The sequence below is a fragment of the Gallus gallus genome, chromosome 14 (genome assembly GCF_016699485.2).
Source record: "Gallus gallus isolate bGalGal1 chromosome 14, bGalGal1.mat.broiler.GRCg7b, whole genome shotgun sequence".
Classification (NCBI taxonomy): domain Eukaryota; kingdom Metazoa; phylum Chordata; class Aves; order Galliformes; family Phasianidae; genus Gallus; species Gallus gallus.
In genome coordinates, this window is record NC_052545.1 from 8445530 (window position 1) to 8470689 (window position 25160).

The window sequence follows — 25160 nt, forward strand, 5'->3', positions numbered from 1 at the left end:
GCAAAGTGTAAGACAACCTTAAACAGGCTGCCTTACAACACGGGACATGGAGGTAACCAGGGCTTCTGGCTCCTCACCTGACTCTGGTTCAGAGATTTTGAACTTCAGCATCACAAAGGCATTCATACCCTCAATTTTAGCTCAGGGTAAGTGTTCTGGCTACTTTGGTTACTGTTGGCTATATATATATATAAAATGAATATCCAGTGCCTTGTATTAAAAGGAACCGAGCATCCAAATCCCCCTGGATCCCACACAAATTGCAGCCTTGCTGCCAGTGTGCTTTAGAAGCACATAAAAGCTGTGCATGAGTAATGTGAGAAATACCCTGCCCTTTACCTGAACCTTGGCTCATGTCTGTCTGAAGAAGCTGTTTTGCTCTAATGATGTCCACGTTCAGTCTTCCTGCGCTGGGCAGGTAGTTTAGTGACAACAGCAGCTCCCCCAGCTCAACTTCATTCTATGGGGAAAAGGGAATATGGAAATTCAGAACGTAGCTTGGAGGGGAAGGAAAGAGCAGGAAGAGAAATTAAATAAATCCCATTTGCCTATGTGCCTGAAAAACAAATTTTAGTCACACTCTGAGCTGCAACCAAGAACCATCTGGTGGTACCTCGTGCTGAGCAGAAACAAGAAAGAATACTATCCCCAGATGAAGATCTGTTCTTTAACCTCTGATCGTTCAGCAGCTTTTCAGCAGTCATTGCAAAGAGGACCTATAAGGAGGAAGGAATACAGGGTCAGTAGTTTCTCCCCCCCTTCACTTTGAGTGATTCCACACGGTTCTCATCTCATCAGCCTCACCTCCTGATTAACACACACAATATGGACTCCATCTGAGATATCCTCTCCCCTCCCCAGGCCCAGTGACCACCACCAGCCCCCTGGGAGCTTCAGGCACAACTCAGGGTCGAGGTGGTCAGCATGTCCCTGGGTCTTGTGGGAAGATCCAGAGCTGTCTTCTGGTACCCAGCTCTGCCCATCCCAGCAGGATGCAGTGCTGAGTGCCTGGCTTAGCCCAGCCCTTGCTTTCTGTCAGGCTGTATCACAGGAACATCACTGCTCAGCCATTATTTACCTTCCTTTCACTTCACTTAATGATGCTTAGAAACAGTAATTAATACTACTAATACAAAGAGCTGGAGAACTGACATCACTGCTCCTCAGACATGACAGCACAGAATAACCTCTCCCCCTTAGCCTGACCTGGCTCAGAGCCACCATTACTCTCAGATGCAAACTACCTTCAGTGAAGCAAGGCTGGAGCTGCAGAGCCCACACGAGGGCTGGCCACCAGCCCCTCTCCTTCCCTGCAGAAGCCCAAGGCCAGCTCTGCATTCCATGGTGCAGGGCAGGTCCAAACCGAGCCGAGATCTGACCACCACCACCACCCATTCCCAGAAGACAAGGAGCTGCTGTGGTATTGCTATCATAACAAAAGGCTTAAATATCTTTAATGATACCCCAAATATTAGATTACAGGAATCAGAGACGAAGTGACTGGGTAGACAGTACAGAGAAAGGGCTGTGATACACAGCCACAGCCGGCCCAGCTTCACCAGCAGACAGGTCAGCATGGGAACTGCCCATCCCAGGCTGAGTGACCAATGTGAGCACCCCACAGCTCTGCCCAGACCCGGTGTTCATGGGGCTGCACCTCCAGCTCCCCACCCGCCGGGCCCAGTGCTGCATCTGACGTCACGTAATCACGTTAAAAGTTCTCCCGCAGGCGCTCTGTCTCCTCTGCTCCTGCTGACTGCTCCTGGCAAAGGCAGCGGGATGTGCTCGGCATGCAGGAGCAGGTGGCAGGCTGAGGGAGCCCTGTGCCTCTCATGCAATAGAACAGTTCTTTTTCTTTTCTTTCTTTATATGGAAAATACACCAAAAGTCTACCCGATCCTGGTCCTACCGCATACCCTCCCTGCACCTTTGGCTACCCCAGTGCCAGCCCAAAGCTGGCCTATCCTGATGGCACCTTTCCTACAGCCTCTCTCCCACATCCCTACCTCCTTTCATCACAGCATCTCCCAGGTCACATTATGCAGCACGATGAGAACACAGACTCATATTAACCACCCGTATTTCCTGCTGTTGCTGCAATATTTTTTGCTTTTCCTGGATGGCATGCTCCCTCCATCAGCCTCTGTGCAGCCTCACATCACAGCACTCTCCAATATATGATACTTTCAATTACTTCCATCAGCAAGCCATTCCCTCGTACATACATCACACTCAGAACTCTCGCAAGGCCAAGCCATACCCAGATAAATTTTCGTAGCCAACTGTTGCACAAAGGATCTAGGACAGCACCATGCTCAACACGATTCAAATGCCTAGATCTATCATCTTTCCTGTGATATTTCCCCCAAACCACTCGAATTTATCACTGAGAACAGCCACCCCAAGTCTGGTATCAGATCTTGCCAGGAGCCCTCAGACAGCAGAAAGCCACCCCGCGGCCGTCACCCAACGTCACCTCTCCCCTTCCCTCCAGCCTGGCAAATCACAAGGGCTAATCTCAGCGTTCACACCTGGCCTGTAAAATCCATCACCAGCACAGTAAGGAAGCATTATACCACCCACGCTACACAAACACGATCCACCTGCACTGCCCCTCAACCTCAGCTCTTTTTTTTTTTTTTTTTAAATAACACACCAGCATTTTTAATGCATCCAGCCTTGTTTTCCACTTGCATTTGCTGCTGTGCTGGGTTCCATGCAGACTTTAATTCCTAGAAATTCAGGTACATTCAGACAGCACAAATTAAGAAGCTAATTAACGATGCTATTACCAGCTGGGATGAGACAGCCAAACAGTTTAGGCTGTAAATATCAGATTCCCGGTGCAGATGGAAGCGGCCTGACGCCGGACAGGAAGGTTACACCATATAGATCACCTCAAACTAAGAGTGCTGGACATCCAAAATCTGAGGTAACTCCTGGACCTGCACACTGGAGGCACAGCTGACCTCACTGAGCTGTGCCAGGAGCCCATGTAATACAGGCACGTTGCTGCCAGCCAGCGCTGAGCCTCAGTAGGGAAAGAGAAAGCTACACCGCTGATTTTCAGCAGGACCCAACAGAACAGGGATACTGGCAGCTCCCAAAGAACCCTTCTGGCTACGTGGGAGAGATACAAAACGTTGTACTTTGTGTGATCCACTGGACTCCTAAGCCTACAACCAGTGTTAAGGAGTCTCAGATCAGGCTCAATTTCCCAAACCTCAGCAGAGCCTTTCCAGCTCTCACTACCTTCCCAGTGAGTCCAGACCTTTCACTAATGATGTCGAGGGAGGAAAGGTACAATGCAGCCTGCGAAGACCACGCAGGGTGGCTGTGCCCAAAAAACAAAGCAGCCCCACAGCCAGGCAGAACAACAGAAGTGTTTCCAGCAATAACAAAAGGTGCTTTTTTCCACAAGGAAACCCAGCTCCCCAAATAGCCTACAGTATGAATGACTCAGACCTTTAAAAGCACTTAACCTGAGCAGAGAACTGCCTCTGGTCCAATAAACGTATTATTTCTAGTTTAGCTGTGAGAATCTAGGAAACGTGTCTCGATCCCTGCCACTGTGGCCAAAGGGCACCAGGTGGTCAGCCAACATCCACAGCTGGGAGCAGCCACAGGTTCCTCCCCAGCAGGTTGGCCAGACACCATCACACCATGCTTAGTAGTCTTCTCTTGCTCTTGGCTCACTTGTCGTTTGCAGCCATCATTAACCAATAGGCAAGGAACTAACTGGGAGCTCCAGAAAACCCTGGGTACACAATATACCTCTTTGGGCTTTTGTTTTGCTGGCCATCATGCTGTTTACAGACATCTCTATCAGTAAGAGCAATGTCAAGGCACGTTTTCATGGGAGGACTCAAGGCACAGAAGCACAGCTTTTGTTCTGTTGCTGGCTGGAGCCTTCCCAAATCTCACACTCACAATGGCTGAGCAAAGAGGGACAGGAGCTGAACAGCACAAGAGCTGTCATCAGCACACGGTACACGGCAGGGAGAAGAAGCATCTGAATCTTCCCTTTCCTCCCTCTTTCCATCAGAAACCTGACATGCTGTCGGTTTTGCCTTGGATGTGCTGTTCACAGAACACAATGTTCAGAGCTGCCCCTCAGGCAGCACCTCTCCAAGGCCTCGGTTGAGCTCCCATTAGCATGCTGACGATGTGCTTATTTGTGCAAGATCCCAGATGACCTGGGAAAGCAATTTCCTGTTTGATTAGGTGCCTAAGTGACATCGAGCCCGGGATGTCTCAGACTCTCCTGAAGCTGAATTTACATTTCACTCCTGGCTGCTCCTCTCTGCTGCTATCACACTGCCAGCCCTGGGCTGGCCTCTCATCCAGAACCTTCTGCCCTTACCACTCGGGCTGAACCAAACACACAAAGGACAATTTTACTTTTTCTGTCCTCTCTGAAACACAACAAGGCTAATCCAAGGGAAGAAGAGGTTTATCATTAATGTCACTTGCACATCTTTTTTGATTAGGGCGATTCCTTACTGATAGCCCACCCTATCTGCTCATATTGTATTGCTACAACACTAGCAAAACTGCAGCTAAAAAGTCTCCCCAGTTCCCGACGGGAAGCAGAGCACATTACATCAGCACAGACATCTATGCAACACTCCTAATGAAGTTTCAGATTGATTTTCCTCCTCCAGGTTATCTGTGATGATACCTCCAGGCACATTAGGAAACTGATGGCTTAGAACAGTTTGCTCTAACAGGCTCTCCACAGCACCCTGTGACACACAACAATCATTCCTGGAAGGCTGAGCTACTAAGGATCAGAAATATATGTTAACATATATATTTTTATATATACATATTTCAGGAACTGAAATACATATATTTCACTCATCAGCACTGATTCTGCACCACCCCCTTTAATTAGGCAGCTATGCTTGAAAAAAAATAGGGAAAACACCTCGACAATACTCACTTCCATGTTTAATTCCTGCAAGGCCATACCACCAACACGAACTCTGTTCCACACTGATGCACACAAGGTTGAACCACTTGCTGTGTCAAGGCACTCTGAGCAAAGTTGCCAGACGCTTTTTCATCTGTCCCATGCCCACAAGAGGGATGTGCCAGCACGTTGCTGGGTAATACCCTGCACTACCCAACACTAAGCATAACAGGCTCCCCAAAGACGGTACCTTCTCAGGACTGCAATGGCAAACCTGGGAATAGCAATGCCAAGAGCAAACAGTGCATGCCTGCCCGGAGGCCTCCAGCAGAATGCCAGGGCCACCCAGGATTGAAGGCAAGGCAGAGGAAACGCTCAGAAGTGACTCATTTCTCGTATTTCAGATCCCTTTCTCACTTTTCCTTCCCAACCAAGGCACGGGAAGAACAACAGCACGATGCCTGCTGTAGGCTTGTCTCTGAGGTGGGAATCAAACGCTGCAGAGCCCTGCCACGGGAGAGCTGCTTGTGAAGCACGGACAAAGATGACAGCTCTTTAAAAGACCGTCACTCCAGCGCTCTCATAGTATGAAGTTAAAAAGGCAAGTCCAATACTTATCACTTCTATTACAGAAATGGCTACACTGGAGAGGAGGATGAATTTTTATGTTATTTTCCCCCAATTACAACCACGCAGGCTTTTTTTCTTTTGCAGAACGGTCTCCAAGCTCTCATTACTGCTGGTCTCAAACATTTATTCCTGCCTACTCAAATCTGCTGAAAGAGAAATGAATCATATGTCAATAAAAGTTGGGGTCCTGAACATGTGCTTCAGAATTCATCTCAACAGGGAAACGTGTGAATCTGAGCACAGCCACGGCAAGGGCTGCCAACTTCATTCATGGTAATTAAGTGAAGCCACACACTTTTAAGGGGATATTTAAGGAGCGCAGAGTGTTCCCATTGGACTGGACTCAAAAGTTGCTCTGTGAGCAGCTACCCTGGAAGAAAAAGCCATACAGAACTACCAAGGATAGAGAATTTGGCAGTACCCAAGCTGGCATTTCCTACAAGGAGTCAGGCCTGCTTATTTGCTGGCCCCGATCACATATGGGATGGCAGCTCCCTTGTGCCTCCCTTCTGGGCTCAATCCCACCAAATGCTTAACACACAATCCAAGCTGAAAACATGCTTCTGCACAGCCATGGTCTTACACGCAGTGCTTAGCATTAGTGATCCCAGTGCGCTGATTTCTCGAGAGGACAGCACACTGCTCACCCAGTCAGTTTATCTGATGACACCAACTATACACATCCAGATATAACAGCTACATTTAAGCCCATGTCCCAGCACACGATGCCGTGCAGTCCAGTCCATCTGAGCAGCTGTACCCAAAGCAAGTTGCCAGGCTGTCAGTTAATGAGCAGCTCCATGAGGAGGTAACAGAGATCTTCTGCTGCTGAGGACCACACGCCCATGCCCACCCAGAAACACCTGTCCTTATCAGCACATACCATGGCAATGGTTTCCAGGCAGCAAAACAGACATCCCACCCCACTGGTAGGAAGAAAACATTCTCCACAGCCACCTGGATTCACTTCCCTCCATCTCTCGTGCTCATCACGTTTTCCCTATAAATGCCAGTAAAAGAAAAAACCCACAACCCACACCCTCACATCTTCTGCCTCCCATCTTTACATATCCCAGTGTACACCTGTCTTATCTTCATCACCCACTGCTGCTGGCTTTATGAGCATCTGTTTCAGCTCCTCCAGATCCCAGGACACGTGTCTGACCAACACCACCACCGGTGTCACCGGGTGCTTCTGTCCCAGCCTACAGTGATCTCACAACAAAATGCACTCGGGCAGACTCAGCTTCAACCCAGTAAAAAACAGATAAAGGCTGTTGCACAGCTAACCAAGCAAAGAAGAGAGAAGATTAAAAAATATTTGTCAACGTGTCAAATCTGTCATGCCAAAAGGCAGAGCCTTTCAACTGGCAATTTAAAAATACAAACTTCTAGCACAAATATTACTGCTGATGAAAGATATTAAGATGCAATCTTTCAAAGTAACAAGCTGTATTCTTTCACTGCTTCCAGGATTTACTTTAACCCTTCGATAGATGCATTTATCCTTAACCATCACTAGCAGAAAATGCACCCTGAAAGCAGCCACAGCCTTCTGCAAAACTCCAGAGAGGCCGGAGGGCGGCTCGCCCCTGGCCTGGCACAGAGGCAGTGATGGCCTTGTCCAGGCAGGGCTGCATTCAGAGCACTGCAGCCACGTTCCTAATAGACGCAGAATACAGGGAAGTGTTTATTGTGCAAAAGCAGAGAGGGGAAAATTAAAAAAAAAAAAGCAAGGCTACATGGTCTGAATCACAGGAGGATAAGTGGGATGCAAAGAGACCTCTGACCTCAGGTACATCAACACTGAGCCCATTGTGAGCCACCAACACCAAAAAGAAAAAAAAGTAATGTTCATTTGTGAATAAGCATTCAGGAAAAAAAGGCAGAGAGGGGACCCCCGGGATCTCTGCTCTTGTTCATCTTCCCTGAGAAGATTTGCAATCCAGTTGCCCCCTCCTTCCCCACCAGGTTGTTACCCAGCAAAGCAGACCCCCACGCAGGCAGCAGAAGCCTGCAGTGTTCACTTCTGCTCAGCTTTCAGAACTCTCCTTTTCGCACGAGAAACATTCTGGCTCGTCCTGTAACACTACTGCTTGTGCTCCAGCAGATGCAGCCATAAGTCATAAGGTCCTCTGCTCTGAGGTGAAGCGCAAAGCTCCCTGCAGTCACTGTGTGCCCACAGCAGCGCAGTGACCACGTGCTGCCTGGCTGGGTTTCCTTTCCACAAGCACCCGAGGACAAGATCCCACTCCACATCACTCTCTCAGACCCATGTCGTACATCACAGATGAGGTCAACAATCTGCTGCTCATCTTGTCCAGAGCTTCCAGCTATGCTTTTGTGGACACAAATCAAAAGAATTATGAGAACCTTCTGAGTTCACACAGGCTTTCCGATTCAGCAAAGGCAGCAAGATTTAGGAACTGTCATCTCACAGTTGGTGACAAACAGGTAGAGGCAAACACATTATGGCAGCCTCCAGTGACACTCCAGTCCTTAGCACAGACTGCTACGTTGCCACCCATGCCCAGCTCCAGCTCTGCTTTGTGCTAGGCTGCTGCAGGTGGCACTGCCACAGGCAGACTGGCAGCATGCTGCAGGTCCTGGTGGCGATGCTCAGCCCATCCCACTGAGGAGCTCCTTCCCCAGTGCACAGGAAGCAGCAGCACTGCTGGGGGCCCTCTCAGCATAGGACCCCCTCTGCACCCTTCTGCCATCCCATCCAGGCCACACTGCAGGCCCAAAGCCGCATGCATGCAACATGCCATTCACATCCCATATCATCTGTGGCAAGTTTAATTTCCTTCAGGGACATGACAAAAATAAAATTACCTTGCTATTTGTTGCTCTGGGATGCATTTTGTCTTCTATATGCTTTCTTTGCATCAGATCATTACTGAACTGGTGCCAGTGGTTCTCCAAAGCACAGTCATGTGAACAACCACAGGAGTGACCCAGGAGAGACAGTGTCACTGCAGTGTCTGGGAACAGAGGCAGGTCACTGCAGTGACAAGAAAGATCTTCCACAAGGTGCAGATTTCCAAAGCAGTTTTGATTTGTTCTCATTGAAGCTGACATAAATCTTTTGTCATTCCACCTCCCCTGACTATGAAAGGAGGCAGCTTCTCTACCTCACAGCAAAGCAGCTGCAAGTCCAGCTACGGGCTCAGCTTCATCTCAACCCAGCAGGTGCTCTATTAACAAGATAACAACTAATCAAAAATGGTATTAATTGCTAACAAAGAAAGGAGCCACACACACACACACTTAAAAAAAAAAAACACAGCAGGAAAAATGGTGGTAATAATGAGATCAATTCTGTTACCTGAGAACTAGGCACAAGGGCTTTCCACCAGTGTCCGCCTTTCACAAGGTCTACATCGCCCAAGGGCATGGACACTTTGCCAATGACACAATGGCGTGAGAATTTGTCAAAATCCACTACAGTTAAAAGCAGAGTTCTTCTCTGGGCTTCTAAAAATGGGATTTCAAATGTGTACCTCTCTTCAAACACCGGGTTCTGAGTTTTGCGCTTCACTCCGGTCTGCTTGGAGTTCTTCTGGTCCGGAAGCAGGCAGATCTTCACATAGGGGTTGGAGTGAGCCATGTCTTGCCGTGAGCCATCATACGAGATGGGGGGAGGCAGATCCTTAGCCTCAATGACTCGCACTATCAGGTAATTATGCAGCAGGTCGTACTGAGTGCTGAAGTGCAGCATGCCCAGCTGGTACTTGGATAAGATCTCCTCGTCTGTCAAGGAGTCCATATCATCGCTATTGGAGTCAAGAGAGTACAGCCTTGGTTCAAATTTCCTAAAATAGTCATCTGGGCTGTAGGTTTTCCGCAGGATAGTTGGCTGAACTATCTCTTTCTTGGCTCCTATTATTCCAAACTCAATAGGTTTAATGTCAATTAATGGAGAACTCGGCCTCCTTGATTCTAAACCTAAACAAGAAAAAAAAATGCAAAAACACTGTTGTTAGAAACTCAGCCTATCAGAGGCCCAGGCCATCGCGTGGTTCATTACGCTTGGCTATTCTGTACCTGTGCAGTGTGTGGACCTTCCACCACTACACTGTAAAAGACTCAACAGCACCCTTTGTTATGCTGCAGCCTCAGCTATGCTTCCCCCCACCCCCGTCCATTTTCACCAGACACGTGCTTTAGCAAGAAGAACAGGGCTGGCCTCTTCCACCGTGTTCCTGCAGAACAGGATAAGATTCTAATCAATGTACCTTCATCTCGGACTTGATTACCTGTCTAAGAGATGAAAGAGCAGGCAATACACCCTGACTTTTTCCCCCCACAAGAATTACATTAATGTTGGAAGGACGACCTTACTTGAAATCCTCCTGGTGAGGCTGTAAGTGGACCGTGATGTATCTGAAGACGACCGCCTTCTGTCAGGGGAAACATCCTGAAGAGTGGGAGGCAGGTCACTGATTGTATTATCAGAGTCTCCATTTTTGTCCTCATTTTGGCTGCTTATCCTGTTATAATGAGAGACCTTTGGGTGATTCAACACAGTAAAAGGACTCTATACAGAGCAAAAAGGTATTTGGATATTGTAATCGTGCGTTCACATCCCTGGATGCTGCAGGGTATCTCCTTCACATCTACTCAGCAAGCAGAAGTCTGAGCAACTGACTTCATGCCTATGTAAAAAGCAGATTATCTTTCTGCCTGCCTTTCAAGCAGGAGTGTATCAACACCAGAGCACGACATAGGCCACAAAGGCATGTGACTTGGATCTCAATCAGCAGCAGTACATTCGTCTTCGAGCAAATAAAAAGAAAACAAACAAAAAGAGCCTCACAACATAAGCTTACTGCTTTAGATCCATGGGTGCTCTCTGGAAGCGTGGCCACCAGCAGGAAGGAGCCAGCATCGGAGACCACCGTGCTCAGACATCCCAATCCCACCAAACACCCCTCTCAGTAAAATATTACTTTGCAGACACAACACTAAGGTTTCAAAACTCCATAAATAGGATTCATTAACAGCTATCTATTGATATGCCTTTTGAAATAACTGGCTGCTTTTTATCCACTCCTATAAAGCAGAGGTGACTTTCAAAAGACAGAAATGTCACTGTCCATGGGGTCTTGGTGAGTGCAGGGAGGGGACAGCAGGACCCCAATAACAGCACCACCGAGCTGAAGCACCTCGAAAGGACTCAGTAGGAGACTGGGATCGTAACAAAATCCTCACACAATTCCCGTTTCACCTTAGTTTTCCTCTGTAAGGTTAAAAATCTCAACTTCTCACAGCTGTGAGGCACACAGCACTGCTGGGATCCCCCAGGTCTGGCTGGAAAGAGAGCGAGAGACAGAACCGTGCAGAGGGTACGGCCCCAACTGCACCCTGAGAGCTGAGCCACAGGTAGAAGTCTGCTGGTGGAAATGAAACCAAGCAATGGTATGGGACACGTAGGGCACCACGCCAAGTGAATCCAGGAGACGGAGAGCTCAGGAAAACCTCAGCAGATCACGAGGAAAGCACCAGCACAGCATGAGCAAAGCTAGGGGAACGCTGCTCCAGCCTCACTGAGTCACTCATCCCATGGCCACGGCCAGGCTGGGTGCAAATGAAATACATTGAATCATTTGCTTTAGTAATCAGTGACTGAGCTAGAGCAACAGAAATGTTTGGGGAAATAACATTTCACAAAAGGTAAGCTCATAGAAAAGGCCCCCGAATATAAACGAGATTTAAACTAGAATTTCTTATCTAAATCCACAAAATTCACAGCAGGATTTACAGTACATGCAAGCCTCGCTAATTCAGAGTGATACGACTCATACAACTCATCCACATTAAAAATAAACAAAGAAATCCAAAAGTAAATAAATCCAAACCCAAACCTGTGTTAAAGAGGGCACACAGTGCTTGCACAGCTCTGCAGCCCATTAGGGGCAGTCCAAACCCTGCAGTGTGACGTAGTAGGAACACAAACAGCTTTTTCATGCCTAAGTGCAGATCGTATGTAGCGTTTGGATGCGTTCATGTCTGAGAATCAAATGCACTGAACGAGAAAGCAGGGCGAAAAGGGAACCAGGAAGAGAGGCATTAAGGATGCTCCACAATGGGTAAACGTAATAGTGAGTTAATAACATACAGATGACCTTTAGTAAGGAAATTGCTACTGAGCTACAATAATTTTTCCTCAAATAAACTCTGGCTCTGGCTAAAGCAGCTCTGTTTCTGCTTAATCAGAGCCTTTGGGAAGAGGAATCTCGTTCTGATTTCAATTTAATCTCACAGAGCACGCACCATTTATCCTTGGGTTTTTATGGAGAATATTCCACAACAGGCAGCGCCAACACAGCCTCATTCCCAGCCCATCTCTGCACAGACTGGGATGCAAGCACTCATCCCGAGATAAGCAGCAGCACTACCACGCATTCAGGTCAATGCAATTAGGTTCAGTTCAGTAAGGTATTTTTTTCCAAGTTGGAAGGCTGGAGGCTACTGTGAAAATTCAGAAAGTGAGGAAAATCAGCAGCCTCTCAAGAAGTACTTAAACTTGCAGCCTTGGAGTCCTCTCCTGAATTCCCAGGACATCAGGTGTCTCACAGCTACCAAAGGGAAAACCTGTATGCAAAACACAAAGGACAGCTCATTGAGATGGATCACCCTGCTGCTCGCTCGTGGGCAAACGGAGACCACGGCATCAATATTTCTCTGGGGACTGAGTGGGGACACAGGGAAGGAGCAAACTGCATGGCATTCGCCTCCTGGTTGCATGGAGAAGTGGCAGCATTGGAAGATCTCAGCTGAAAGTTTGGGTTTATTTTTAAAACGCTTTCAGGCTGTGAGCAGGGAATACAATAAATTGATTTGTTCCCAAACTTAATGCACGTATCTAAAGGCAGAATATGACGTTGTCAAATCCATCTTCCATTTGAGGGGTTTCCACTGAATCTAAAAGCTTTTTCTTTAAAGAGTAATAAGGGGGGGAGAGTATTAATTAGCATACACAGATCTCTGAGCTGAGTATGTAAAAACATACCCATTAAACACATTACTCCAAGACCAATTCCCAACCCCAGCCCTAACCCTAACTCGGCATTGTTTCCTACCTCCAAAAATGCATAAAGAAATTGCTAAGTGTAAGGTTAATGAAAATAAGGATCCTCTTCAACTTGAGATCTTTAAGTCAAGAGAGGCTGCATGGCATCACTTCCACCTTAAATCCGCACACACAAAGAATGCAGCCCTCGAACTGATCAGCAAACAAGATAAATCACTTCTGTCTCCTGCCTTCTACTCACCTTTCCACATTCCAGACCCTCAACAGTTCTTTTCCCCTCTCCTCTCAGTTTCATCCCCTCAATGTCTTTCTCACCTCTGCTCTTTGTTCTCCTCACTCCACTCCTCTTGGGGCTCCCTGACCAGCTCCCAACAAGGTCACCCTCCTGGCACCACATTGGGCCCATCCCCGCCAAGCAGCAGGGATCGGCAGCCCTACAGAGCCCTGCAGTGCGTGGAGGGTGACTTCAGCCATCCTAAGGCAAGACACCTCCGTGCTGCCACTCAAAGCCAAATTACTCATCTCCAGTGTCCTCTCCATTGGCTCTGCCTGCCCCTCCCAGATGTCACCTGTGGGAAAACACCTTCTCCCACCACTACAGCCCCTTCCTGCCCCAGGCTGCCCAAAGCTGGAAGGAATGGTGAAGATGTGGCACCAAAGGCACAGCCCTGAATGTGAACCAGGCTAGGGGCCCTAGGGACCCTACCGGGCTGCATGACTGAAGCACAACACGGTTGTGAGAAGAGCAGCACAAAGCACAGCGTGGTTGGAAAAGTGCCCAGTTCTTCTCCAAGAATGTGTTGTCTTCTGTTTATCAACATCACAAAAATTAATCATCAAGGCTTTCAGATGGAGCGGGATGGGGGGAGAACAATACAGACTGGAGAGAGAGCATTTTACGAGTCCAAAGGTTTCTTTCTACGTTCTCAGCCTGTGGCAAAGCCCAGCTCATCCACAAGGTCACCACATCACAGTGCCCTGGAGCCAGGCAGGATGCAGCAGCCCATACCTGGCTGCAGGGCCAACTGCCTGCACACATCACAGCCCTCTGCTCAGCGTGGCAGCTCTGAGGCTCCCTCTCACAGCAAGGCTGCCTGCTTGCTCCCAGGCATGCAATTGTTTCTGCAGCAATCTTTCTACGTCCAATACTGCTACCTCATCACTGCGTTCTCCTGTCTGCAATGCTTTCCTACTTAGCATTGATTTTGTTTCTATTTCACATTAATTGCAGGTGAGCCAACTTCTGGGCATATATCAGACGCTTAAACATGACGTTCAGCATTTAAAAATCACTCTAACGCATCTCAAACATTTCTATTTTTATTGCTTTGGTATTAATTACCATCCTATTCTACCACAATTCAAAAAGGTACGTAGACAAGACCATGATTTAAACATGGTTTTAACACAACTTATTTCATGCAGCAACAGTACACAGACCTTTTGGGCCTAACAGAACAGCAGTAGGTTATCACAGCAGTAGATAATATTCACTGAGCATCATAGTGCCCACCAACATCACAGCTTCATGGGATGTGCCAAATGGGCACCTCCTGTGCCACAGCTTTTGAGCACAGAAGACAGCCCAGCACAGCTATCATCAGCAATGCCTCCACAGTCACCTCTCTGGTTCCCAAAGGAGAGAGAGCAAAAGAGGGAAGACATCACCGTCTGTCTTTGTGCTAGATTTTCAAAGGGTGAAACCTGCTGTTGTCACTCTTGCTCTTTGCTGATTCAAGAGGAGGTCTTGTAAAGGACTAAGATGATGTAGGAGTTCAAGCCTTGCTAGATGAAACTTCAGATGGATTTCTCCTCAGAACACATACAAGGTATGCTTTCCACCTTCCTAGATTATAACCATTTTAACACCAAGATAAGAATTTTTTCCAAAACCAATTCATCAGCATTTCAGCTTAGCTGAAAGTGCCCTGAAGGGCTGGTCTGTTTGTAGAGAAAACGGGGCTCTGGATGAGAAGTGTCCTTACTGCTAAACCAACAGATCAGCTTCCATGCCAGCTTACAAGGTAACTTCTATCCTGCCTACCAGAAGGTGCTTTACCAAGGCTCCCCGTGCTATCTGAGCTAACAGTGCTGCTGGTTCTCCTTACCACCGAGCTGCCTACTTTCCCACCCTCACCAGGAGATTCTTCCTTCACGTATGGCATCCTCCAGACCCTGAGCCCCTCTCACCTTTTCACATCACTACTCCCATCGCAGCCGAACAGCCCTACTCTTCCATTAGTGCTGTGAAATTGTGCAGCTAAACTTACAGCCAGGCTGGAGTCTGAGCAGGAAAAGGTCCCAGGATTTCAACTTCATCTTCATTTGTTTGACAACAGCTACAGTCGAAACACTTCTGACAACAATTTCTACAAGTCCACCGGCACAGCAAGAGGTCCGAGATCCTAGCGAGCAGACCCTGAAGCCATTGGGAACCAAAGTACAAGATTACAACCCATCAATAGCTATTGAGAAATAACATTCAGCTGTACGTATGTGTTTCTGCAACAGCACATTAAGAACTGTATTTATTCCGTCTATATCAAAAAGACAAGTGCTGTGCAGTTACCAGCCCAACTTCGCTGATGCCATAACAAGGCAGGAAAATAGGCATTCACGGCAGGTACTTCTCTGGTAGCGGTGTGTCATTATGTGTGTTGGCAAGAGGGTGATTTACAAAACACTACAGCGTAACAGCATGCTGGAGTGGAAACATGCTTATTCTTTCGTGCATATCAACAAGCTGATGGGCAAACGTACAATAGGAGGAATGAAAACCAGAAGGTAAGTGAAAGCTCCAACTTAATTCTGCAAGGTCTATTTAATTTGAAAACCTTAATACAGCAACACGAATACATTTCATCCCGCAGATATGTCAGCATGTAATACTCACATGAGCCATTCACATACGGCAATGCAGCCCAACAAATTTGCCGCTAAAATGGATTAGCGAAAGCGTTTTGTCCACATGCCTCCCTCTGCTAGGATGATTAACTCAGAGCATGCCCAGCCCACTGCAGGGAGCACAGACTGCACCGTGCCTGCACCAGAAAGCCCAAACTGAGCCACGTCCCACCCTGCAGCAAGCAGCCTGCTGGAGCACTGCTGGAGAACGTCATCGCTCCATGGCCATGGGAGACAGAGCTGAGGGAGCACAGCACAGCCCCAGAGCTGAGCCGCAGTCAAACCACTCTACAATTGTATGTAAGCTTGAAAGGTCCATAAGGGCTTGAAGACATACAGCACATGAGCACTTCTCCACAGATATCCCCCAAAATCACTTGGTCCAAGGGTGCTATCACACCACCCTGAGGGATTTTCTCTTAGAACGCAGGTCTGCAGAGAAGGCCTCATGGGAACATCTGGTTTTGCTCCACTAAAACAGGCTTTCCATAAGCAAACACCGGACATCAGGAAAAAAACCCATCAGCCTAGAATGTGGTGCGTTACTTATATCGAGGACATCAGTAAAGAGTCAGAAAATACGAGACAATCCCCTCAGGATGGAGCGAGGAGACAGAGCAGAGAGTGAATCATCAGATTAACTCACCTCATTTATTGGTTCCAACTGTCCTTTTAGACATCCAGGATGAAGCAAAGGAGAACAAAACGAAAGAGACAAAAGCAGGTTAGCCACGCTCAGACAACTTCACATTTTCTGCCATGATGTGCCCCAGCCTGGAACCACCTTCCATTTCTGCAAGACAACCAATTCCCTACAGAGGTGCCCTGGCCGGGCTCTGGCTGCTGCTCCCAGCCCTTTCCCACCAGCTGGCTGAGGAGCAAAACCCCAACCCACCCCACAGCACAACAGACCTGCTCCTTGCCCCTTGCTATGGGGTACCATGTGTGGCCACTTCGCTTTCCTAACAGCTGTCTCCAGTGGCAGCAGACAGCAAATAGTATCCAAACACTGCAGCTGGATACACACCTTTCCCAGAATCTGCCTGTATGAACAGAGCTCCAACACCAACCTGGCGAAAGCAGCGTTTGTAGCAAGTGGTCACATCTCCTTCAGCCCACTCCTGTTCCTGACTCAGAGCTTAAAAGCACAAAGCCGAATGCCCCAAGCCTGCAGCACGTGCCCAGTTCGGACATTTGCATTGCAGCCCTTCCTGAAGGTGCAGAAAGTACACAGCAAAGGGAGAAATGACAGCAAGCTTCTGGTTGAATCACACAGCCCACCTTGCAACACTCTACACACCTTTCCTCATTCGTAACCACACAGTTTGCAGCATTCCAGGTGCCTGCTGAATGCCCTTGCTACCCTGCTAATGACTAAGAGTGCCTTAATTGTCCCAGCTGTCCTTCTGTGAAGGGGTCCCTAACACAGAAGCAACAATAAGCCTCTTCACTGCCCTTCCACCTCCACAAATCAGTTTCTGTCTTTACGTTCATGGGCAACACGGACAAAGACAGCCTTCTACAAAGAAGCCATGATTTAGCAGTGGAATTTTGTTCCAAAAATACTCCTATGAGCTGTGTTTTACTCCATGTGAACTTCTCCAGAACCAGCACTTGGTGAGAAGGCCATGGCTCATTTACAACAGAAATTAAGAGGCTGAAAATGCTGCAGTGCGAAGTGATGAGATGGTGATTAGATACCCACGGACCAACTGGTTAAGGAGATCCTGAGCGGTTTCGTGGGGCTTTATCATTCCTTATTAATGCAAAGTTGCAGTCAGAGTGACAACGGTTCAGTGAAGATGCTGTGAGGATATTTAAATTGTTCCCAAATGAACGCACTGGGTTTGTGCCATGCACTCAAACGTTTCAGCACGTGCTGGGCAAAAGAAGTGGCACTTCTGAGCAGCCGCAGGGTCAGCTTAGGGCACACGGCCACAAACGGCACCAGCCAAGAGCTATGGGAGGGCACTGCCACGTGCACCGAGCGGAGCAGCGCGAGGGTGGCACAGAGCTCGACAGCGGTGCTGCTGTCGCCCAGAAAGCTCCGCCAGGAGGGGGAGGTCAGCAATAACAAGGGCTGAGCGTTACAGCATAGAACAGGCAAACAAGTCACCAGTGGCACAGAGGATATAAAGGCAGGGACCCATGAAAGGAAAGCAAACAGGAGCAGCTGTGCGCGTCCACCTGGCTCACAGAGGCGGAGGTGGGCGCTGGGAGGGGCAGAGGTTTGCAGAAGGGTGCAACGGGCAGCGAGGACTCCCAGCCGGGCACCCTTATTGTCCCCGGTACCCCTCTGCCATGCCCCCGGTACCCAGCAATCTCATTCTGCCCCACTCTGCAGCCCCGCGGCACCCCCACGGCCTCGCACAGCCCCAACGCGCCGAAGCTACATCCCTGGGGACAACGAGGGGTCCGCGCGAGGTAGCCGCGGCCCCGCTGCACCTCCCGGCACGCGGGGCTCCGCGCGGGGCCGGCCGCGCACGGCGGCCCCCAGCCCGCCCCGTCGGGAGCCGCGATCCCCGGGAGCCCCCGTTGCAGCTCCGGGCCGGGGGGAGCCGGGAGGACGGGGGCGCGGGGTCGGGGAGAGCGGGCACGGACGGCGCCGGGAGCGGCGGCTCCCGCAGAGCTCCCGGACGCCTCGTCCAGCTGGAGCCGTTCTGCTCGGTTTTATCTGAAAATTGGGCTGCAGCCTCCAGAGCTACGGAGCTGGAAAAACAAGCAGCTGGAAACCGCAGAGCCGGAGGGAAAAGCGCCGGGGATTTTAAAATAACCCGAAATGAATTCAGCCCCGCGCTGCCGGGGGTTCCCATCCATCACGCCGACGGCTCGGGTTGCCCGCGGCCGAGGATGCGCCCAGGCCGGAGGGGCCGCTGAGGTCACCGCCATCCCGGGCTGCCTGGGGCTCGGCAGCCGCGTTTCACCCGCGGCGAGAAGTCCCCGTGCGGACACGGCCCGCGCCCGCCCGCCCCTGCCCCAGAAGTTACCCCGAAGTTGCGCACCCAAACCGCGCAGGGCAGCATCGCCCGCGTGGCTCCGCGCGGCGCCCCGAATCCCCCCCCGAACCCCGGCGGGACGCCCTCCCATCCCGCAGCGCCGCCGCTCCGCACCCACCTGGATGTACGCCATCTTCCGCGGGGCTCCGCCGTGCCCGCGGCCGCTGCGCCGCGCTACGCCCCGCGGCTCGGCACGGCACCGCCCCGGGCGGGGAAAGAAGGGAGGGAGGGGAGGGGGCGGCTCACGGCGGGGCCGGGGGCGCCGTCAGGACGGGGGGAGCCGCCGCGCCCCGCACCCACCGGCACGGGCAGCGCCCGCCGGGGCTCGTCGGGAGCCCGCACCGCCGGGGGCCGCGGAGGCTGCGAGCGGCGGGCGCTGCCCGGCCCGGGCGCGGTGCAACAGGTCCGCTGCAGCGCGGGCGAACACTGACCTCCAGAGGGCCCGGCGCGGAAATTCAGCGGCGGAACCCCTCGCCGGTACCCGGGGAGCGGCACGGCTCGGCGCCGCCGCGAGGGGGGGGACGACGGAAGCACGTCGGTACGGATGTGGGCCGGGGTGGGCTCTCAGGGCAAATCGGCTTTTGTAGCTGAGCCGCCTCTGGGCAGCTCGCTGTGAGAGGAGGCTGCGAACACACCTGAGCTGTGCGTGTTTCGGGAGCTTACGTGCGCGGGGATAAGACGTGTTCAACGTACAGAGATAAAGCGCATCCTTGTGTCTTCCCGGGTGATGAGGAACGAGCTGGCGGCACGGAGCTCTGAGCACCACACACCCGGGCTCTGTGCCCTGCGTGCCGAGGGCCAGCTGGGCAGGGTGGGACAGGTGACCCAGTGATGGGACCAGAAATGGGGCCGGGAACGGGACCCGGGATGGGACAAAGTGGTGGATCAGTCCCAGCAATGGGACCCAATGATGGGGACCAGTGATGGCCCTCCTGGACAGACCCTGCTGAGTGGTGCTTTGACCTGCCCCCTTTCAAGGGCACTCCAGTGGGAAAGCAGCCTGTTCTGAGATCAGAGTTCTGCAAAGGGATTGCTCGGGAAAGGTGCAGGTTTGAGGCTGTTCCTGCTGCAGTTCCATACCTGCGCCATGTCGGTACCACAGGCTGCAGCTCCTCCCTGTGCTGCTGTAAGCGAAGGCTCTGCCCGCTGCCCGTGGGAAGCTCTGTGTCTCCCAGCACCTCCCCAGCACGTGGATCCCCGGGCACAGCTGCAGCTCCCACTGATGGAGCAGCGATGTCGGGGGAGAGGTGAGCTCACGTCCCGCTGGGGCTGGGAGGCTCTCTGGTCACAGCACACGTATGGCCCAGTTGAGTTCTCACTGGACTCAATGGAAACCTCCTGCTGGTTGCCGTGGGAAGAGCCTCACCCCCAGTTAAGAAAACAACATTCTTGTTTTCCCCAAGGAGAGCAGCTCCGGCTTCAGAAGAACAACCACCACAGCGGAGATGAGCACGGCAAAGTCTGCAACGCGTTGTGTCAGGCAGTTTGAGCACAACTAAACCAAGGCACGAGCTGTTGTCAATTTCTGCTCTCGAATTCTTTTGAATTCCACAGCCTCTTTCTGAGTGCCAGCATTCCAAATGTCAGCCCTTACCCCAAATATCGTTGCTCTTTTCATCCTGACTCACCGCCGCCCTAATGCGGCTCGCAGGAAGCCAACGCATGGCTGCTGTTCACGTTGCAACATAGCAGAGAGGGGCTCAAAGTTTAACACAGGTTTTTGACTCCTTAAAGCTATGATGCCGTGAGTCACACCTGTGACACACTTCACTATATGAATGTACGAGCATGGGCGTGTTTGTTCATACTCCTTTGGAGATGTTCAGGAGAGGACAAGCGGTGCTGCATCCATCCTCTGTCACTGTGGCACACAGTGCTCAGTGCTCCTCCACCTTCCAGGGCTGAAGGCCCTTTGGCTGAACGCGTGAGCATCATAAACCCAAAAAGGAGAGCGGCAGAATGAAGTTGATGTGAGGTTTAAGCTGCGCTGTTGGCTGCTGCAGGGAGTGATCTCAGCCCTCTTAGCAGCCCATAGCACGGAGCCATCAGGCAGCTGTGCCCCATGGCACACTCATACATATACATGCACTCCGGCGCTGGTACGCTGCTGCACGAAGGCTTTCAGATTACATTCTCTCAGCAAATGCACTCACTGGGCAAATACAGCTCTAACCCAAAGGATATGATGGATTCAAACCAGCAGACAGGTGGTTATTGTAAAATCTAATTTCAGATCTGCATATGGCTGATGCTCTGATTAAGCTCTGCTTCTCCAGCAGTCGGAATAAACAGCCCCATTTGACATGACGACAACATAACCTTTGGATGTCCTCTGTTGTGCGCCCTGTGTCTGATAAGACACATTCCATGCTTCCCACATGCAGTGGCTGCGATGCAGATGGCAAGGCATACAAATGCAGCATTTCAACACAGAAAACAATGTAACTAACACCACGATTGCAGGATACGGTTTTTATTATAGATTTCTCTTCTAACATGTACTAATACATATTGGGTTTAGCATCAGCTATATATCCTGAGGATGCAATTGAATCACTACAGCCAGCTCAGCAAGCAGCAAAATCTCCCTCCAGTAGAGCAAATCAGTTTTGCAGCTCCTGTGACAAACCGAAATGAGGGCTGATGGCATTCCAAGTGCCCTGTGTGCACCTGTCCACCCGCACAGGCAGAGGCGCTGGGCTGCTTCGTGCCTCTAAGTCAGCAGAAAAGAGCATCGCTGACAAAGCAGAGGAAAAGAGGAAAGGAAGGAAGTCTGATGGCTGCTTCAAAGGATTTTCATTTGAATCCTTCCAAAGCAACTGACAGTGCTTTCTGCTGCCAGGGGACAGTGAGGAGAAAGTGTTGGTGCCAGATAAGATGCAGTCTTTGCTGTTCCTATGTCAAGTCCTTACCACCCCTGGAGGAGCTCTCTGCCATGCCAGCTCCCACCCTGCCTAAAGCAAGCCCCTCATCTCCAGACGTGTGTATGAATGGTGAGCTGTGGTGGCTCCTGCTTCCCACCACTGTTGGCAGCCCACAGAAGCCCCAGCGCTCTCATGACTGCAGGATGAGCTGTGTTTCCCCTCAGCATCATCCCTCCCAAGGCAGCTGAAATCCGCTCCCCATCTCCCCACCTGCAGCTCCTGGTGCTGCCGTGCACTCGCAGCGCTCCGTGGGTTTCCTTTGCAAGCAGCCTCTGCTGATTCTGCATTTCCGCAGCACAGCCGGGTCGTTCCCCAGCCACCTGGCAGCTCCCTGCATGGCAATATTGGCAAAAGCCCATTTTTCTCTTTTCTTATGTCTCCAGACAAAGGGGCTAAATTTGATCTGCAGTGCTCAGATCCTCCCTGCCTCACGTAATTTGTAATGTCCTTTGCTTATGCCATGGAAGTTACAGCCACTCTCCTGCACTCGCACATTTTCTCGTTTGCCTTTAACTAAAATACACCCTGGCAGGGAACCGAATGACGCAGCACAATCTCCTCGAGCTATTTCTATAGTAAACAGAGATTAAAAAAACACAGCCAAAGGGCACGCAGCCTCTGAGGAAGCAGCAGCACGTATTGTTTGATCCAGCCCTCGAATCCGAGCTCCTGCTCACGAGGAGCTGTCACCGCCACGTTCAGTCCTGTTTGGTCCCAACACGCTGACCACATCCAGGAACACCCCCGGTAGCTTCTGCAGTATTTAATTGCTACTGCAGTAGTCACCGGGCTCATACCAAGTGTGATCAGCCAGCAGCACAGAAGGCAAACAGCCTAAGTCTCAGTGCCAATGGGACTCTGAGGCTGTGTCGTTCAGCCATGGGCACGGCCCTGCCCGTCACATCACTGCTGCTCACACAGCCGCGGCCCATTGGGAAGGCAGAGCGCTGCTGGGGCTCTTCTGCTCCGGAAGCTGTTCCTCGTGGTCAGGCCAAAACAGCTTGGAAATGGTGCACGAAGAAAGCCCGGGGTATTTTCATTATTCCGAGGAGGGACCATCGGATTTAAAGGAAGTTCGGTTTTGCAGGCGCTGATGCAATTCATTCCGTTTACAATGGGCTCACCCAAGCTGTACGGCTGCTGGAGTTCTTCTCCAGGCTCACAGTTCTGTTTGCAGACACAGGACAGAGCTATTCCTGTCATTTAAATCAGTAGAGGGAGAATATCTCACAATCCCCTCGGAAGCAAATTCCTAAGGAAATGAGCTGTGTTTTTGCAGAAGAATTCTACATCGTGTTTGTTTAACCCTCGTGGTGGAGCAGTGAGCAGCGCAGTATCCCAGGCTGTGTGCAGACGGGACACGGCACAGCCCCGTGTGGAGCTGAGCTCAGAGCCAGGCCCAGCTCTGTGCAGGGGCACAGCTGCACAGATAAGGATACCCGCAGTAACTCCAGCCTTCAAAGTGAGACGAGATCTCCCACAAAGGTCAGGGCGTGTAATTTTATGGAATAAGGCAAACTCGGCCTCATGCACACTCAAGGCCGTCCCTCCGGGACTCCAAGATAAAACTGTACGTCAAGTCCTGAGATGCTGGTACGCTACAGACTCGAGAAGGAATTATTTTGGAACAGTTTCATCCCCTCTAAATCGTTTCAAATGAATGCTTCACACCTTCACTGACTCACAGTAAAAAGTCACGTCTTAAAATGCTTCTTTCCTATTTGTATGAGCAAATTGGCATCTGCTGCTTTCTCCTTTCCAACCTAGGGACGTAAGGTAGCACAGAAACAGATGTGATCCAACACGGTTCCTTCAGCTCAATCAGCAAGGCTTCTAACGGAGCCCTGGGGCAGTGCAGCTGTAAAATGTAGCAAAAGTCATCCCAAAGCACTTAAACACGGCCGCTAAGAGAAAAGCTTTTAAGATGTGAAGCAAAATGACCAAAACAGAAGGGGAGAGATTGCTTAAGGGCTTCACAAAATCAACAGCAATGAAACCAGCTTCTGAGCCGTGAAGGAAGAGCTGCAGAGATGGGCTGATGATCACTGACTTGTAAACACCAAGTTGTCATCCGCACAAACATGCACGTGTCTGTTCCACATTTCAACAGGTTCAAAAGGGCGGGATGGATTTTAATGCAAAAGCCTCTTTTTACCATCATGCCGTCACACCAACAGAGACCGCTGTGTGTGGTTTCCCCATCCCATTAAGCAAATGCGCAAATACTGCATCACACATAGACCTAAACTTGGTGGGCCCATGCACTGTCTTCATCATCAGCTGAGCCAACCTCGTGTGCAAGAGTCTGCAGGACCTGCTGAAACCCAGGCGGGGAAATTCACTCTTGCTGTTGGGGTCTGCCCATAGACCCGTGTTTGAATGGCGCAGACAGCACTAGTTACGTGGTATTGAACTGGAGATCAACACAGCGGATTCCAAGAAGGGAGGAAAACAGCATGAGCTCACCCTGGATTTCCCCAGTGGGAGAAGCAGAGCGGCTGTGGGCAGAGCGCAGTCACCGTCCTGCCTCCGCTCCTCCGGGATGCCACTGAAGGTTATGAAAATGCCACGCTGGAAGAAGAAGGGAGCTGATTGTCTGCTGCCTCCCCTGCAGGTCCCGACCCATCACGGGGGTGGGAAATCTGCTGAGAACAAGCTCTGGCCACTCTCAAGGAGCAAACGTGCCAGAGCAGCCGGGACACACGTGCTGCCGAACACACAGACCCTGCTGTCAGTCAGAGCAGTGCCATCCACCCACTGTTACTCTCTGCCATCTGCACGCTCCCAGCACAGCACTGCTCTGTTGCCCGTGTGTGTGCTGGCACCAGAGCAGCCCCTCAGCTCACAGACTATGGGGCAAGGGAAGGGAGCAGAAGAAAGCCCAGGGCAACTGTTTGCTAACCACTGAGAGCAAGAGGTTTTGTTCAGATAACGCAGCCCTACGCTTGTACATACTGAGCACAAGTAGATACTCCAGCCATGATCCAACAAATACTCAAACCGTGGGGCTCTCAGAGCCGTTTGATGTGAAAATCTTGTTCTAAATAACTGGTATCGGCCAAAGAGAACACGGTGTTGGTGCAGCCCTTCCCCACACACTGCAGAACGTGTCCCCCCAGCAGCACCTGCACCAGGACACACTGCAGAGCAGAGCGCAGGCCTCGGATCGGGACCTTCCTCCTCAGAAGACCAAACCCTGACACGCTGTGCAGAGAGCTCTGTGCCAATCCCAGCCAGCTCTCAGCAGCACTGCCACTTCTTCCAGCAAGGCAGACCCTTCTGCTGGCAGCTGTGAGCTGCTATGGCCGCAGAGCCTCCCCTGCCCTGCCCTTTAATCCCCATCTGCCCCCCAACCCTTCTATGTGGGTGATTCTGTTGTCACTCCACGCTGGATGCTAATTTCATCCCACAGCATCTCATTTTAATTAGCCCTTAATTGCCTCTTAACAAAGGGATCGTTTTGGAAGACTTTAACGATCTTCCTTGAAGAATTATTTGAGCGTTGAAAGCACATTATGTGCCCCATGTGCCCCTGTAAACGCTGCGGGTTTTCAAGAGAAGAGCTTAAAGTGCTGTTACTCACAAAAGCAAAGAGATAAAAAGGAAAAACTCAGCATCATCCTTTGGCAGATACACGAGCTCCGCCTGAGACTCGCTTTGTTCCTAAACGAGTTAAGCTCCTGCAGGATTTGAAAACCCACTGTATGCGATTTGCCAAATCCTCACCAAGAACTGCTCCTTCTCACAGCAGATGG

General features: G+C 50.6%; 1 protein-coding gene across 3 annotated transcripts in view; it reads right to left on the bottom strand.

Moving 5' to 3' along the window:
* The window catches only part of SYT17 (synaptotagmin 17), a 30450-nt gene extending 11776 nt beyond the window's left edge, over positions 1-18674 (bottom strand). Inside the window, exons 1-6 of one of the 3 annotated variants that reach the window (XM_015294542.4) lie at positions 18600-18674; positions 16132-16149; positions 14852-15000; positions 9890-10038; positions 8874-9493; positions 340-460 (exon numbers count right to left, since the gene is read on the bottom strand). In XM_015294542.4, coding sequence (XP_015150028.1) covers positions 340-460; positions 8874-9493; positions 9890-10038; positions 14852-15000; positions 16132-16149; positions 18600-18614 — 1072 coding nt within the window. In that variant the 5' untranslated portion in view covers positions 18615-18674. Of the gene's footprint in view, positions 1-339; positions 461-8873; positions 9494-9889; positions 10039-14851; positions 15001-16131; positions 16155-18599 lie in introns of all 3 variants that reach the window. The other 2 variants (XM_015294543.4, XM_046900866.1) reach the window with 2 other exon arrangements.
* Positions 18675-25160: the final 6486 nt, after the last annotated feature.